The sequence below is a fragment of the Oncorhynchus masou genome, chromosome 24, assembly GCF_036934945.1.
Source record: "Oncorhynchus masou masou isolate Uvic2021 chromosome 24, UVic_Omas_1.1, whole genome shotgun sequence".
Lineage (NCBI taxonomy): Eukaryota > Metazoa > Chordata > Actinopteri > Salmoniformes > Salmonidae > Oncorhynchus > Oncorhynchus masou.
Window position 1 is genome coordinate 103,713,383 of NC_088235.1, and position 12,105 is coordinate 103,725,487.

Below are 12,105 nucleotides of genomic sequence, written 5' to 3' on the forward strand. Positions count from 1 at the left end.
CCAGCTAGCATCCATCCAAGTTAGCTGTCGTTAGCCATATCAAAGATGCCCCAGTGACCCGCCCATAGAGAACAGTTTTTCGCAATGTTATTTTTGTCTCGTGCAGTTACATATATACGGGTTTGAAAGGTACCTTTGACATCTATCGTACTATCAATTACAACCATTATCTTTATTTACAAGGATTTAGCTAAGTATTCATTGGACTGCGTGTAGACTACTAGAAAATCCGTAGTAACGTTAGACAGCTGAGCTACTTTGGTGGCTACGGCTGGGTGGTTGCCACTGACACATCGACGAGACTTCATTGACACCGTAGCAAACAATGCAGTAGCTAAAATCGTCATGGAGAATGTTAACTAGTTTACCTGTAAAAGCCCGACATGATCAAACCTATCTGCCCCAGTTAAATGTATGCATTCAGATCTAATACGTCTATTGAAACGAACAAAGGGCTTTGTGTCAATTTCCGTTGCTTGCTGTGCATGCCAGTGGAATTAAAACTGGATGTAAAACAATCGTGTAGAAAATGGCTCATATCTCACATGCGAAGAGAGTTTGGTTACCCCTTGGCTTTGTTTATGATATAGCAATCACAACATCCAACTGTTGATTGATTGTAATTGTCAAACTGAAACTGCCAAATCATCATAAAGTAGCTAGCCATGTTATGTTGCACAAATTACACTTAAACCGTATGTGGTTAACCCACTGTTCCTAGGCCGTCATTGAAAATAAGTTGTTCTTAACTGACTTACCTAGTTAAATAAAGGTAAAAAACGTTTTACAGGACAGCAGTCTGTGCCAGGAGGCAAATTATAGGCCTATTCATAATGATTATTGTGGCTGTGGGGTTGGTTTCAGTTTAGGAGCGACTAGTGTCTGCATTATTGTGACATTTGCCAAGTCATGAGTGTAAAAAGTAATCTATGAAGCAGTTGTTGTTAACATAAAGTACATAGGCCTACCAAGAATGTCTGCACAAATAAAGAAGAGGGGAAATAAATAAGTGATTTATGAACATAACCCTTATATAGAGAATAATCTCTCTCTCACACACACACACTACTATACTATACTTGAGGACTTTTTGGGGAGCAACAATTGATTCCCCTTTAAAATCCTATTTTCCCTTAACCCTAAACCTAACCTTTAAAATTAAAATAGCCATTTTGCAAGTTAGGTCTGAAAAAATGGACTTCTGGTACTCACAAGTATAGTAAAACACACACATACATTATGGTTGAGCTCAGACCTCCATGCTTGATGAAGGAGCACCATCACCCCCAAAGGAACATCTGTGAGGGTTTTTGGAACGCTGTGATGTGATGACATCTCCTGGTATTATTTAGAAATTACTGACAGAATGAGACTATGAATAGCATGTATTTTATCCATCATGTCTTCTGTTGTTGGTGTGAGTCTGGCTGTCTTTTTTTATTAGGAGGACTGGGGGAGTATGGCTCTATTCTGTATATTGTCTGATCTGAACAAAAGTATTTCTGTTCAGTCATTGCTTCCCAAATGTCATCTCAAAAAGTCTAAACTTTTTGGAAGACTTTAGAGACAGTGAGGCCTGTTCAAAGTCCCTTTTCAGCTTTGGAGTTGATACTGAGTTTCAGTTCTTTCTCATTAAGTCAGGCCAAAACAATGTCTGATTGTGTTTTGCATTTAAAGCCGCAATATGTAACTTTTTGGGCAACCTGACCAAATTCGCATAGAAATGTGTTGTATACATCTGTAATTCTCATTGAAAGCATGTCTAAAAAGCTGTTAATCTTTTCTTAGCTCTTTCTATGTTTCCCATTAAGTTTAGTTTTTGCTTTACATTCAGTATTATATTACTTTTTACTATCAGTTTGGTTTTACTTTTAATTACAGGTCTATAACTCATATTTCTATGTGAATTTGTTCTGGTTGTCCAAAACGTTACATATTGCAGCTTTAGGTATGTGTGTATGAGGTGACCTTGTGTTCCAAATGATGCAAGGAGCGCACTAGCCTGCCTGTATCATGCTGTCTGTTCCTCCTCTTCTGTCTGGAGCAGTGACCAGGCAGGCTTAATAAAGGTCCTGAGTATAAGCCCTAGCAGCAGAACAGTGCTATGTATTGTAGCTGGTTCAGTGCATCTGCCTGTTATCCAGGTGACAGCACTGCAGTAGCCACCAGTATATCTAGGCCTAGCCTACATCATAATGTCTTTCCTGAGTTGGAAAGTTATACGCTATATTTACATTTGCCTGAGATTCAGAAATGCATTTATGTTATTGGCCTAGCTGCCTGTTACCTTTTCTCTGACCAAACCTGCCTCTGGTCACCCTCTCATCCCTCTCTCCATCTCTTCAAGTTCCTCATGTGACATTTTGTAATTTGTTGTTTGTTTGTGCCTCCCTCCCTGGGCTAGTGCTGCGTAGTTGTTTTGTTCAAGGGTACGAGGAGGGGTTTTGATGGTGGCTGTGATTTAAAGGCACACAGAGTGGTGCAGTCAGTCAGCAGCAGTTGCCTAGCCAAGCGCTTTGTGTTGCTGACGGAGGTCCAGGGGATTTTATTTGTGTTCTCTCCTCTGTGTAGTGATATAGTGCCGTATCAGAGGGGGCAGTAAGGCCATCAGCAGGGCCAGGGAGAGAGAGAGCCCTGAGCCACAGCAGGGACCATAATAGTAATGTTTGGCCCACAACAGAACTGCTGGACTTGACTACTGTACCTGACCTGTGGAGTGACCAGACCACTGCAGTTAATGGTCTTCTCTAATAACGTATTCTGCTGACACACTGTCTTTCGCTTGCCCTTTTCAAACTCGTGTATAAGATGGCTTTACCGTAAGCAGCCTGCAGGCTTTGTCTATGACTGTGTTGAATATAAGCAAAGCCTAGATGGAATAGATGAGAAATATAGCCACAAGCTATAGGCCTACATGTTTTATCTGAGTCTGTTACCTGTTTGGCATGATGTAACATGACAGCTTGACATTCACTGCTAAGCTTCTCCCTCTCTTCCCTGCAGAACTGTAGCAGCCGAGGTGAGAAAACAGATCGCTGGTCAGTATGGGGGCTCCCCACAGCTCCTCAAGAACCTCAACGTGGGTGCCGCCGCCAGCAACACCGTAAGTACCCACACACAATGCATCTTGGTGTTCAGGGAGGGAAATAGGGTTGGAGTGTATCTGCTAACAGTTAAGGTCCATTCTTCACACCCTCTCACCCCTATTATAGTGTGGTCAGGGACTACACGGCCTGGCCCACCCCACCAGTAAGTGTTTGCTGAGGCAGCCCATTGACTTTTATCGACCTTGTGCCAAAATAATACAGCCCTAATTGGTGTCCTCTCCCTAGTTCCGACTACCGCTGAGCTGAAGGAGCATATAACCATCATTAATTAGGCTAAAGCTGACTGTTTAATTCAACTGTGAACGGATTGTGTTCTAAATTCCCCCCAAAAGCTTTAACTGAACTTAGTGAGGAATTAGACTCCCCCGGGGTGCTTTGTTTTTAGAAATAGACAGAAGCAAACCTATAAAGCCATTCTACTATGCCTGAGGTGGCTTGCTTGCCAGGACTTGCTTTTCCAGTTACATCAGGGTTGTGAGCATTTCCTCAGTGATCCAAAGTGTCTGTCTGCCAATATAAAATATATGGTTCCCTGAAAGTTTTGATTTGTTTTAAACAGGTTCCAGGGCTAGAACTTGTCTTGTGACATGCATCAAGCCACATTTCTTTGCTAGTAATCCAGCTGGACTTTTTGGGGATTATTTATTTTTGGCAGCTAACCCAGTTTCATAGGCAGTCCTATTAAGTTCTGAATTGGCACTCACTCACACAGCCTTTCCTCTTTGTTTCCAGGTTCCTCTCACAGAGGCGGTGGAGCCGGTGGACTTTGAGGAGTACCTCATCACCCATCCCCCCATCATCGAGTCGGGCCCCCTGAGGGACCTTATCGATTTCCCCCCAGATGACATCGAAGTGGTATACACCCCCAGAGAGTGTCGTACCGTGGGACAGGCCGTGCCTGAGGAAGGGTAGGTGCTGCTGGGGACAGCTCGACTGGCTGGGTTAGAGTTGGTACTGAGGACCATCAATCAGCTTAATCAACCAATAAAATGTATTTATAAAGCTCTTTTTACATACAGTTGTCACAAATTGCTTTACACTACAAAAACAAAAAGAACATTGAAAAAAAAGTACAGTGTACTGCAAAAGCTCATAACCCCTCAAATCAAAACCCTAACCAGACTGGAAAACCCTACTGTAACACTCCACATCTGTCCAACTGCTGGAGCTTGGTGGGGATATACCTCATCAGGAAGGCTGGGGAAAGCACTTTACTGAACCAGTAGAGTCTGTATTATCAGTAGAGATGTTGTCGCGGCCCACTAGCTATAGAAGTAGGCCTACATCAGGTCTAACTAACTCTAGTACAGCAAATGGATGTTACTCCTCATATCCTCTAACCTGATTTACACACATTGATTTACCCAATGAATAAAGCTGATCTGATTTTTGGCGTGAGTCACATAGATGCAGTAAAAATAAAAAATTGAACCGACAAAAACAATTCAATTGCTATGGAAACACGTGGGGGAATTATCACTTTTAACACTATTACCCTCCAACAAGATTAGCCTTCATTTAGGCTATTGTTTATGTGTATTTCACACTATGTTTAGGTAGAAGTCGGTGTATAATGATTGCATGGATGTCAACACCAACATGTTTATGTCATCGTCACCAATCAACAGTTAAAAATGACTGACCACTACCACCGATTTTAGCTATGCTAACCAGTTTATACAAACCGGAGTTAGCATTTAGCAGTCACTTCTTCTAAACCTGAAAAAGGACCACTTTTACATGTTATGGAGCAAAAACAGACAAATATATCAAAATTGGACTTAAGTAACCACATTGTGGGCCTATTACAATTCCCTAAATCATAATGGATTTGATGAATATCCACTTTGGTGCACATTCAACAAACCTGATTTTACAATCTGGTCAGTGGAATGTCTGCATTCCATTGACTCCTTTACGCCGTCTGTAGAATTGCCTCTCACTTGATAGGCTGGTAGAGAGAAGATTGCTGTGGCTCCTGTTACTGCCATAGAAATTAGAGGTCGACCTATTAATCGGAATGGCCGATTTAATCAGGGTCGATTTCAAGTTTTCATAACGATCGGAAATAGGTAATTTTGGACGACGATTTTGCAGATTAAAAAAATAAATTTTATATATATATATATATATATATTTTTTTTTTTACAGCTTTTATTAAACTAGGCAAGTCCGTTAAGAACACATTCTTATTTTTTTTAATGACGGCCTAGGAAAGGTGGGTTAACTGCCTTGTTCAGGGGCAGAACGACAGATTTTTACCTTGTCAGCTCAGGGATTCAATCTTGCAACCTTTCGGTTACTAGTCCAATGCTCTCACCACCTGCCTCACGAGGAGCCCGCCTATTACACGAATGCAGTAAGAAGCCAAGGTAAGTTGCTGGCTAGCATTAAACTTATCTTATAAAAAACAATCAATCAATCATAGTCACTAGTTAACTACACATGGTTGATGATATTACTAGTTTATCTAGCGTGTCCTGTGTTGCATATAATCGATGCATTCGCAAAAAAGGACTGTCGTTGCTCCAACATGTACCTAACCATAAACGCCAATGCCTTTCTTAAAATCAATACACAGATGTATATATTTTTTAAACCTGCATATTTAGCTAAAAGAAATCCAGGTCAGCAGGCAATATTAACCAGGTGAATTATTTATTTATTATTATTTATTTTTTTACCTTTTATTTTACTAGGCAAGTCAGTTAAGAACAAATTCTTATTTACAATGACGGCCTAGGAACAGTGGGTTAACTGCCTGTTCAGGGGCAGAACGACAGATTTGTACCTTGTCAGCTCGGGGGTTTGATCTTGCAACCTTCCGGTTACTAGTCCAACACTCTAACCACTAGGCTACCCTTCTCTTGCGTTCATTGCACGCAGAGTCAGGGTATATGCAACACTTTGGGCTCCCTAATTTGCCAGAATTTTATGTAATTATGACAGAACATTGAAGGTTGTGCAATGTAACGTACGTAACGGTTCCGTATTTCACTGAAAGAATTAACGTCTTGTTTTCGAGAGGATAGTTTCTGGATTCGACCATATTAATGACCTAAGGCTCACATTTCTGTGTGTTATGTTATAATTAAGTCTGATTTGATAGAGCAGTCTGACTGAGCGATGGTAGGCACCAGCAGGCTCGTAAGCATTCATTCAAACAGCACTTTTGTGCGTTTTGCCAGCAGCTCTGCTGTTTATGACTTCAAGCCTATCAACTCCCGAGATTAGGCTGGTGTAACCCATGTGAAATGGCTAGCTAGTAGCGTTTAGCGTTTCAAACGTCACTCTGAGACTTGGAGTAGTTGTTCCCCTTGCTCTGCATGAGTAACACTGCTTCGAGGGTGGCTGTTGTTGTTGTGTTCCTGGTTCGAGGAGCCCAGGGAGGAGCGAGGAGAGGTACGGAAGCTATACTGTTACACTGGCAATACTAAAGTGCCTATAAGAACATCCAATAGTCAAAGGTTAATGAAATACAAATGGTATAGAGAGAAATATTCCTATAATCCCTATAATAACTACAACCTAAAACTTCTTACCTGGGAATATTGAAGACTCATGTTTAAAAGGAACCACCAGCTTTCATATGTTCTCATGTTCTGAGCAAGGAACTGAAACGTTAGCTTTCTTACATTGCACTTTTACTTTGTTCTCCAACACTTTGTTTTTGCATTATTTAAACCAAATTGAACATGTTTCATTATTTATTTGAGATTAAATAGATTTTATTGATGTATTATATTAAGTTAAAATAAGTGTTCATTCAGTATTGTTGTAATTGTCATTATTACAAATACATTTTAAAAATCAGCCGATTAATCGTTATTGGCTTTTTTTGTTCTCCAATCTGTATCGGTATCGGCGTTGAAAATTCATAATCGGTCGACCTCTAATAGAAATAGAATGAAAAGAACGGGCGTCGGGAAAAGTCAATGATGGTATAATGGGCGGACTGGCGGCCATTGCAAGTGTACTCATAGAGGCAAAGCAGGAAGTGTACCCATCAATCTGTGCTATGATTTGTTGAATAATCTCAGTTGACAAGACAAAAAATACATTCCACTGCATGAGCCACATTGGTTAGCATCATTTTAAATGAAAGTTCTACATTACCATGGAAATGATGCATCACAATACCAGGCAGCCCACGAGTTTACCAGTCACATTGCCAGGGTTAGAGGTTTTATTAATTATATTACTATGGCTGCTGTTGCTACCATCCTCTATACAGACAGGACATTTGCTGCAGTATAGCGATTCATTAGCGTTATTGATTTAACACTGTCTGTTGATGGTGTCTGATGGCTGCCGCCTGAGGTCTGGTAAGATATATAAATGTGTTGTCTAAACAGACGTGAACTGACAGATGGGTATTTGTCAGGTAAAATAGGTCATTGCGTTTGCTTTATTGATTACGTTTCTATCTGAACGTTTAACCTCAATGAATACACCCCTGGTATTGAAACTGAAACCGGTACTGTGAAATGCTGTGTCTCTCTGTGTTCCAGGGACAATGATGCCCACGTCAGAGATTGTGTCAGGTCCTACACTGAGGACTGGGCCATCGTCAACAGAAAGTAAGGCTCCTCTCTGTTATTTAAGGAGCTTTTCCATTTATAAGACCAATTCATTCAACTTTAACACCCCCAATTGAAAACATTTTAAAACATAGCTTCTAGTTATTTAGCTTAACACTCATGTTCTGTTCTGCTTATTTCAACAGATACCATAAGCTTGGTACAGGATTTAACCCTAACACCCTGGACAGGCAGAAGGAGAGGCAGAAAGGCCTGCCCAAACAGGTGTTTGAGGCCGATGAGATGCCAGACGTTAGCACTTACCAGGACGACCAGGTAACCCGTAGAAAATGGGCGGTTGACGAGGTAACCCGTAGCAATGGGGCGGTTGACGAGGTAACCCGTAGCAATGGGGCGGTTGACGAGGTAACCCGTAGCAACGGGGCGGTTGACGAGGTAACCCGTAGAAACGGGGCGGTTGACGAGGGAACCCGTAGAAACGGGGCGGTTGACGAGGGAACCCGTAGAAACGGGACGGTTGACCCCGTAGAAACGGGACGGTTGACGAGGGAACCCGTAGAAACGGGGCGGTTGACGAGGGAACCCGTAGAAACGGGGCGGTTGACGAGGGAACCCGTAGAAACGGGGCGGTTGATGAGGGAACCCGTAGAAACGGGGCGGTTGACGAGGGAACCCGTAGAAACGGGGCGGTTGTAGGGAACCCGGCAACGGGGCGGTTGACGAGGGAACCCGTAGAAACGGGGCGGTTGACGAGGGAACCCGTAGAAACGGGGCGGTTGACGAGGGAACCCGTAGAAACGGGGCGGTTGACGAGGGAACCCGTAGAAACGGGGCGGTTGACGAGGGAAGCCGTAGAAACGGGGCAGCCGTCTTACACTTCATATTTTGTCTTATGTTTAGTCCCGACCTGTGTTTTTCTGTCGTCTTCCAGGATGATCTGAAGCGTAGGTCCATGTCCATAGATGACACCCCGCGTGGCAGTTGGGCCTGTAGTATCTTTGACCTGAAGAACTCTGTCCCTGACGCCGTCCTGCCCCACCTGCTTGACCGGGCCCCCAACGAGGAGATAGACCGCCACAACGAGGAGCACCGCAAGTCCCACCGCCACCGTGAGCTCTTCGCCCTGCACCCCGCCCTCGATGAGGTATAGACACACACACACACACACACACACCGTCCTCCAGATAGTATCTTTAGAAGGTTCAGGCCAGCTGTTGCTTTGGCGTAGTGCATGTCTATCTCCTCACATTAATGCGTATCGTCATCCATGGTAATGCTATTACCACAGTCTAATATGGCTTTGTAAAGCTATGCACAGTCATGAAGCACGCGCTACTGATTTCACACTTTAAGTATGATGTTTTTTATTTCCTTAGATACAGGGCTCCATCACAGTACATTCCAATAACTGTTATTATGTTCATGGTTTTCCTATAATTATCATTTGGATCTGCGTCCTCAGGAAGAACCCATAGAGCGCCACTGTGTGCCTGACGTCCCTAAGGAACATTTTGGCCAGAGGCTACTCGTCAAGTGCTTGTCCTTGAAGTAAATGGAAGACACACACATACACACACACAGCCTTTACAACGCCTTTTAACTGTCTTTTTACCTGCCTTCTGCTGACCCAATCCTTTTTCCCCTTGAAGGTTTGAGATTGAAATTGAGCCCATATTCGCCTGTTTGGCCTTATATGATGTCAAGGAAAAGAGAAAGGTAAGTTGTTGTGTTTTCCTCAATGCCACTCGGCCCTGAGTTGTTGGGTCAGTCTCTGAAAAACCATTTAAAGTCCATGTGAACTAGATGACTGGGCTATAAAAGTGTCTATTGGGCCTGTTGTCCTTGTTTGAATGCTCTATAAATTGTACCATATATCTATATGAGTGACTCTCCACTCAATCCTTTCTCATTCCCAATAAACACTAGAGGGTAGAAGTGTTGTTAAAAAAGTCAAGTTTCTGCTCTCAAGTCGCCTCGTCTTCCATGTGAGTTCTCAGTCAATTTACAATAAAGAACATTTTTATTTTTAAGATGTGGTATTGGATAGTGCAACTTATTTCTCAATCAGAACCACACTTCAGGACCAGCAGACAGTGTGGTTGTTAATCATTATTTGTTTTTGTAAGAGGTGTTGACAAGCTGAATGTACCGAGCTGTCTGTTTTTAAAATACTAGCACCCATGCATACCCCGCAAGACATGCCACCAGAGGTCTCTTCACGATCCAGAAGTCCAGAACAGACTGTGGGAGGCGCACAGTACTACATAGAGCCATGACTACTCTATTTCACATCAGATAATTGATGCAAGCAGTAGAATCAGATTTAAAAAACGGTAAAAATACACCTTATGGAACAACGGGTACTCTGAAGAGACACACTAAGGTTCAGTCACATGCATACGTGTGATAATGGAGAGCCCTCAGGTTTTTACATTTATTTTTAATTTAATCTTTAATTAACTAGGCAAGTCGGTTAAGAACAAATTATTTTCGATGACTGCCTAGGAGCAGTGGGTTAACTGTCTTGTTCAGGGGCAGAACGGCAGATTTTTACCTTGTCAGCTCGGGGATTCGTTCCAGCAACCTTTCGGTTACTAGTCCAACGGGATTCTTCCAGCAACCTTTCGGTTACTAGTCCAACGGGGCTATTCGTTCCAGCAACCTTCCTCTAACCACGGTTACTAGTCCAACGCTCTAACCACGAGGCTACCTTCCTCTAACCACGAGGCTACCTTCCTCTAACCACGAGGCTACCCGCCTCTAACCACGAGGCTACCCTCCTCTAACCACGAGGCTACCTGCCGCCCCAAGCTGGTAGCCTACAATACAAATATTAGTCTGTCTGTCATTTACAGTATTTTAGTATAATGTTCATGTGTCTGTCTCTGTCAGATATCGGAAAACTTCTTCTTTGACCTGAACTCAGAGCAGACTAAAGGGATGCTGCGCCCCCACATCCAGACAGCAGCCATCTCTACTCTCGCCCGCTCCGCCATTTTCTCCATTACATACCCCTCACAGGATGTCTTCCTCGTCATACAGGTAAGTCAAGTCAATGTCAATCATCACAGGGTCTCAACTGTCAATACACTTTACAAATATAGTGAGAGAGAATCAAAATGGAGCCAACAGAGCCACACACATGACTTCCTCTCCCATGGATCAGCATCACCTGTGTCTGTCTGGCTGTGTTGGGGTAGTGACTGATAACCTCTCCTGTGTTGACTGTCCCCAGCTGGAGAAGGTGTTGCAGCAGGGAGACATAGGAGAATGTGCAGAACCGTACATGGTCTTCAAAGAGTCTGATGCAGCCAAAGTAAGATCCTTCTCAACCTGATGGTCAAATGAACAATAGACTGACATCAGTGGTTGATGTTGATGGGTAGATCTCCAAACAAATTGAGGCAGATGTAGTTATTGATTCTCCTACCATATATAGAACAAAGAAAAGTTGGACAAGTTGCGGAGCCAGTCGGAGCAGTTCTGCACACGTCTGGGTCGGTACCGGATGCCCTTCGCCTGGACAGCCATCCACCTGATGAACATCGTGAACAGCGCCGGCAGTCTGGAGAGAGACACTGAGCTGGAGATGGGACTTCCAGGTGAGAACCCTGGGGGATCAATAAAGTTGGACTGGGTGGTATTAAACACCACAGGGGCAGGATAGTGCTGGGACTCCTGTCTACTCAGTTCAACTTTTGATCACATGAAATTAAACGGATCATTGAATGTGGAGGGTCTATATGACCTTATAAGAGAGTATTACCTTTGACCTTGTGACGTCATGATGAATCTATAACTATAATGATGGGTCTATAACTGACCCTGGCTGTGACTTTCTGCTGACGCCCGACCCAGAGAGGAAAGGGTCGTGGTCTGAGAGGAGGAACTCGAGTATCGGCGGACGGCGCTCATTAGAGAGAACCACCAGTGGAGATGAATCGTGTAGCCTGACCAGCTTCAGACCTGCAACCCTCACCGTCACCAATTTCTTCAAACAGGTCAATACATACACCACACAGAAATGCTCATGTTAAATCATTTTCTTCCCGACTGAGCCACACTCAGCCATGACACACACCACACTTTGCTACTCGCCTCACAAACTGAACTGACTTTTGTTTTGGTATGTTCATTTTTGTCAGGAGGGAGACAGACTGAGTGATGAGGACCTGTATAAGTTCCTGGCTGACATGAGGAGGCCGTCTTCAGTGCTGAGGAGACTGAGGCCTATCACAGGTACACATTTACATACATTTACATTTAAGTCATTTAGCAGACGCTCTTATCCAGAGCGACTTACAAATTGGTGAATTCACCTTCTGACATCCAGTGGAACAGCCACTTTACAATAGTGCATCTAAATCATTTAAGGGGGGGTGAGAAGGATTACTTATCCTATCCTAGGTATTCCTTGAAGAGGTGGGGTTTCAGGTGTCTCCGGAAGGTGGTGATTG

The 12,105-nt window shown here is 43.3% G+C and overlaps 1 protein-coding gene across 12 annotated transcripts in view; it reads left to right on the forward strand.

The window, feature by feature from the left end:
• dock7 (dedicator of cytokinesis 7) overlaps positions 1-12,105 on the forward strand; it is a 71,660-nt gene that overhangs the window by 225 nt on the left and 59,330 nt on the right. For all 12 annotated transcript variants that reach the window (XM_064935955.1, XM_064935950.1, XM_064935947.1 and 9 more), the window contains exons 2-13: positions 3,004-3,103; positions 3,840-4,015; positions 7,619-7,687; positions 7,834-7,963; positions 8,580-8,792; positions 9,111-9,196; positions 9,298-9,364; positions 10,541-10,690; positions 10,884-10,964; positions 11,088-11,250; positions 11,507-11,649; positions 11,794-11,887. In XM_064935955.1, coding sequence (XP_064792027.1) covers positions 3,004-3,103; positions 3,840-4,015; positions 7,619-7,687; positions 7,834-7,963; positions 8,580-8,792; positions 9,111-9,196; positions 9,298-9,364; positions 10,541-10,690; positions 10,884-10,964; positions 11,088-11,250; positions 11,507-11,649; positions 11,794-11,887 — 1,472 coding nt within the window. The remainder of the gene's footprint in view (positions 1-3,003; positions 3,104-3,839; positions 4,016-7,618; positions 7,688-7,833; positions 7,964-8,579; positions 8,793-9,110; positions 9,197-9,297; positions 9,365-10,540; positions 10,691-10,883; positions 10,965-11,087; positions 11,251-11,506; positions 11,650-11,793; positions 11,888-12,105) is intronic.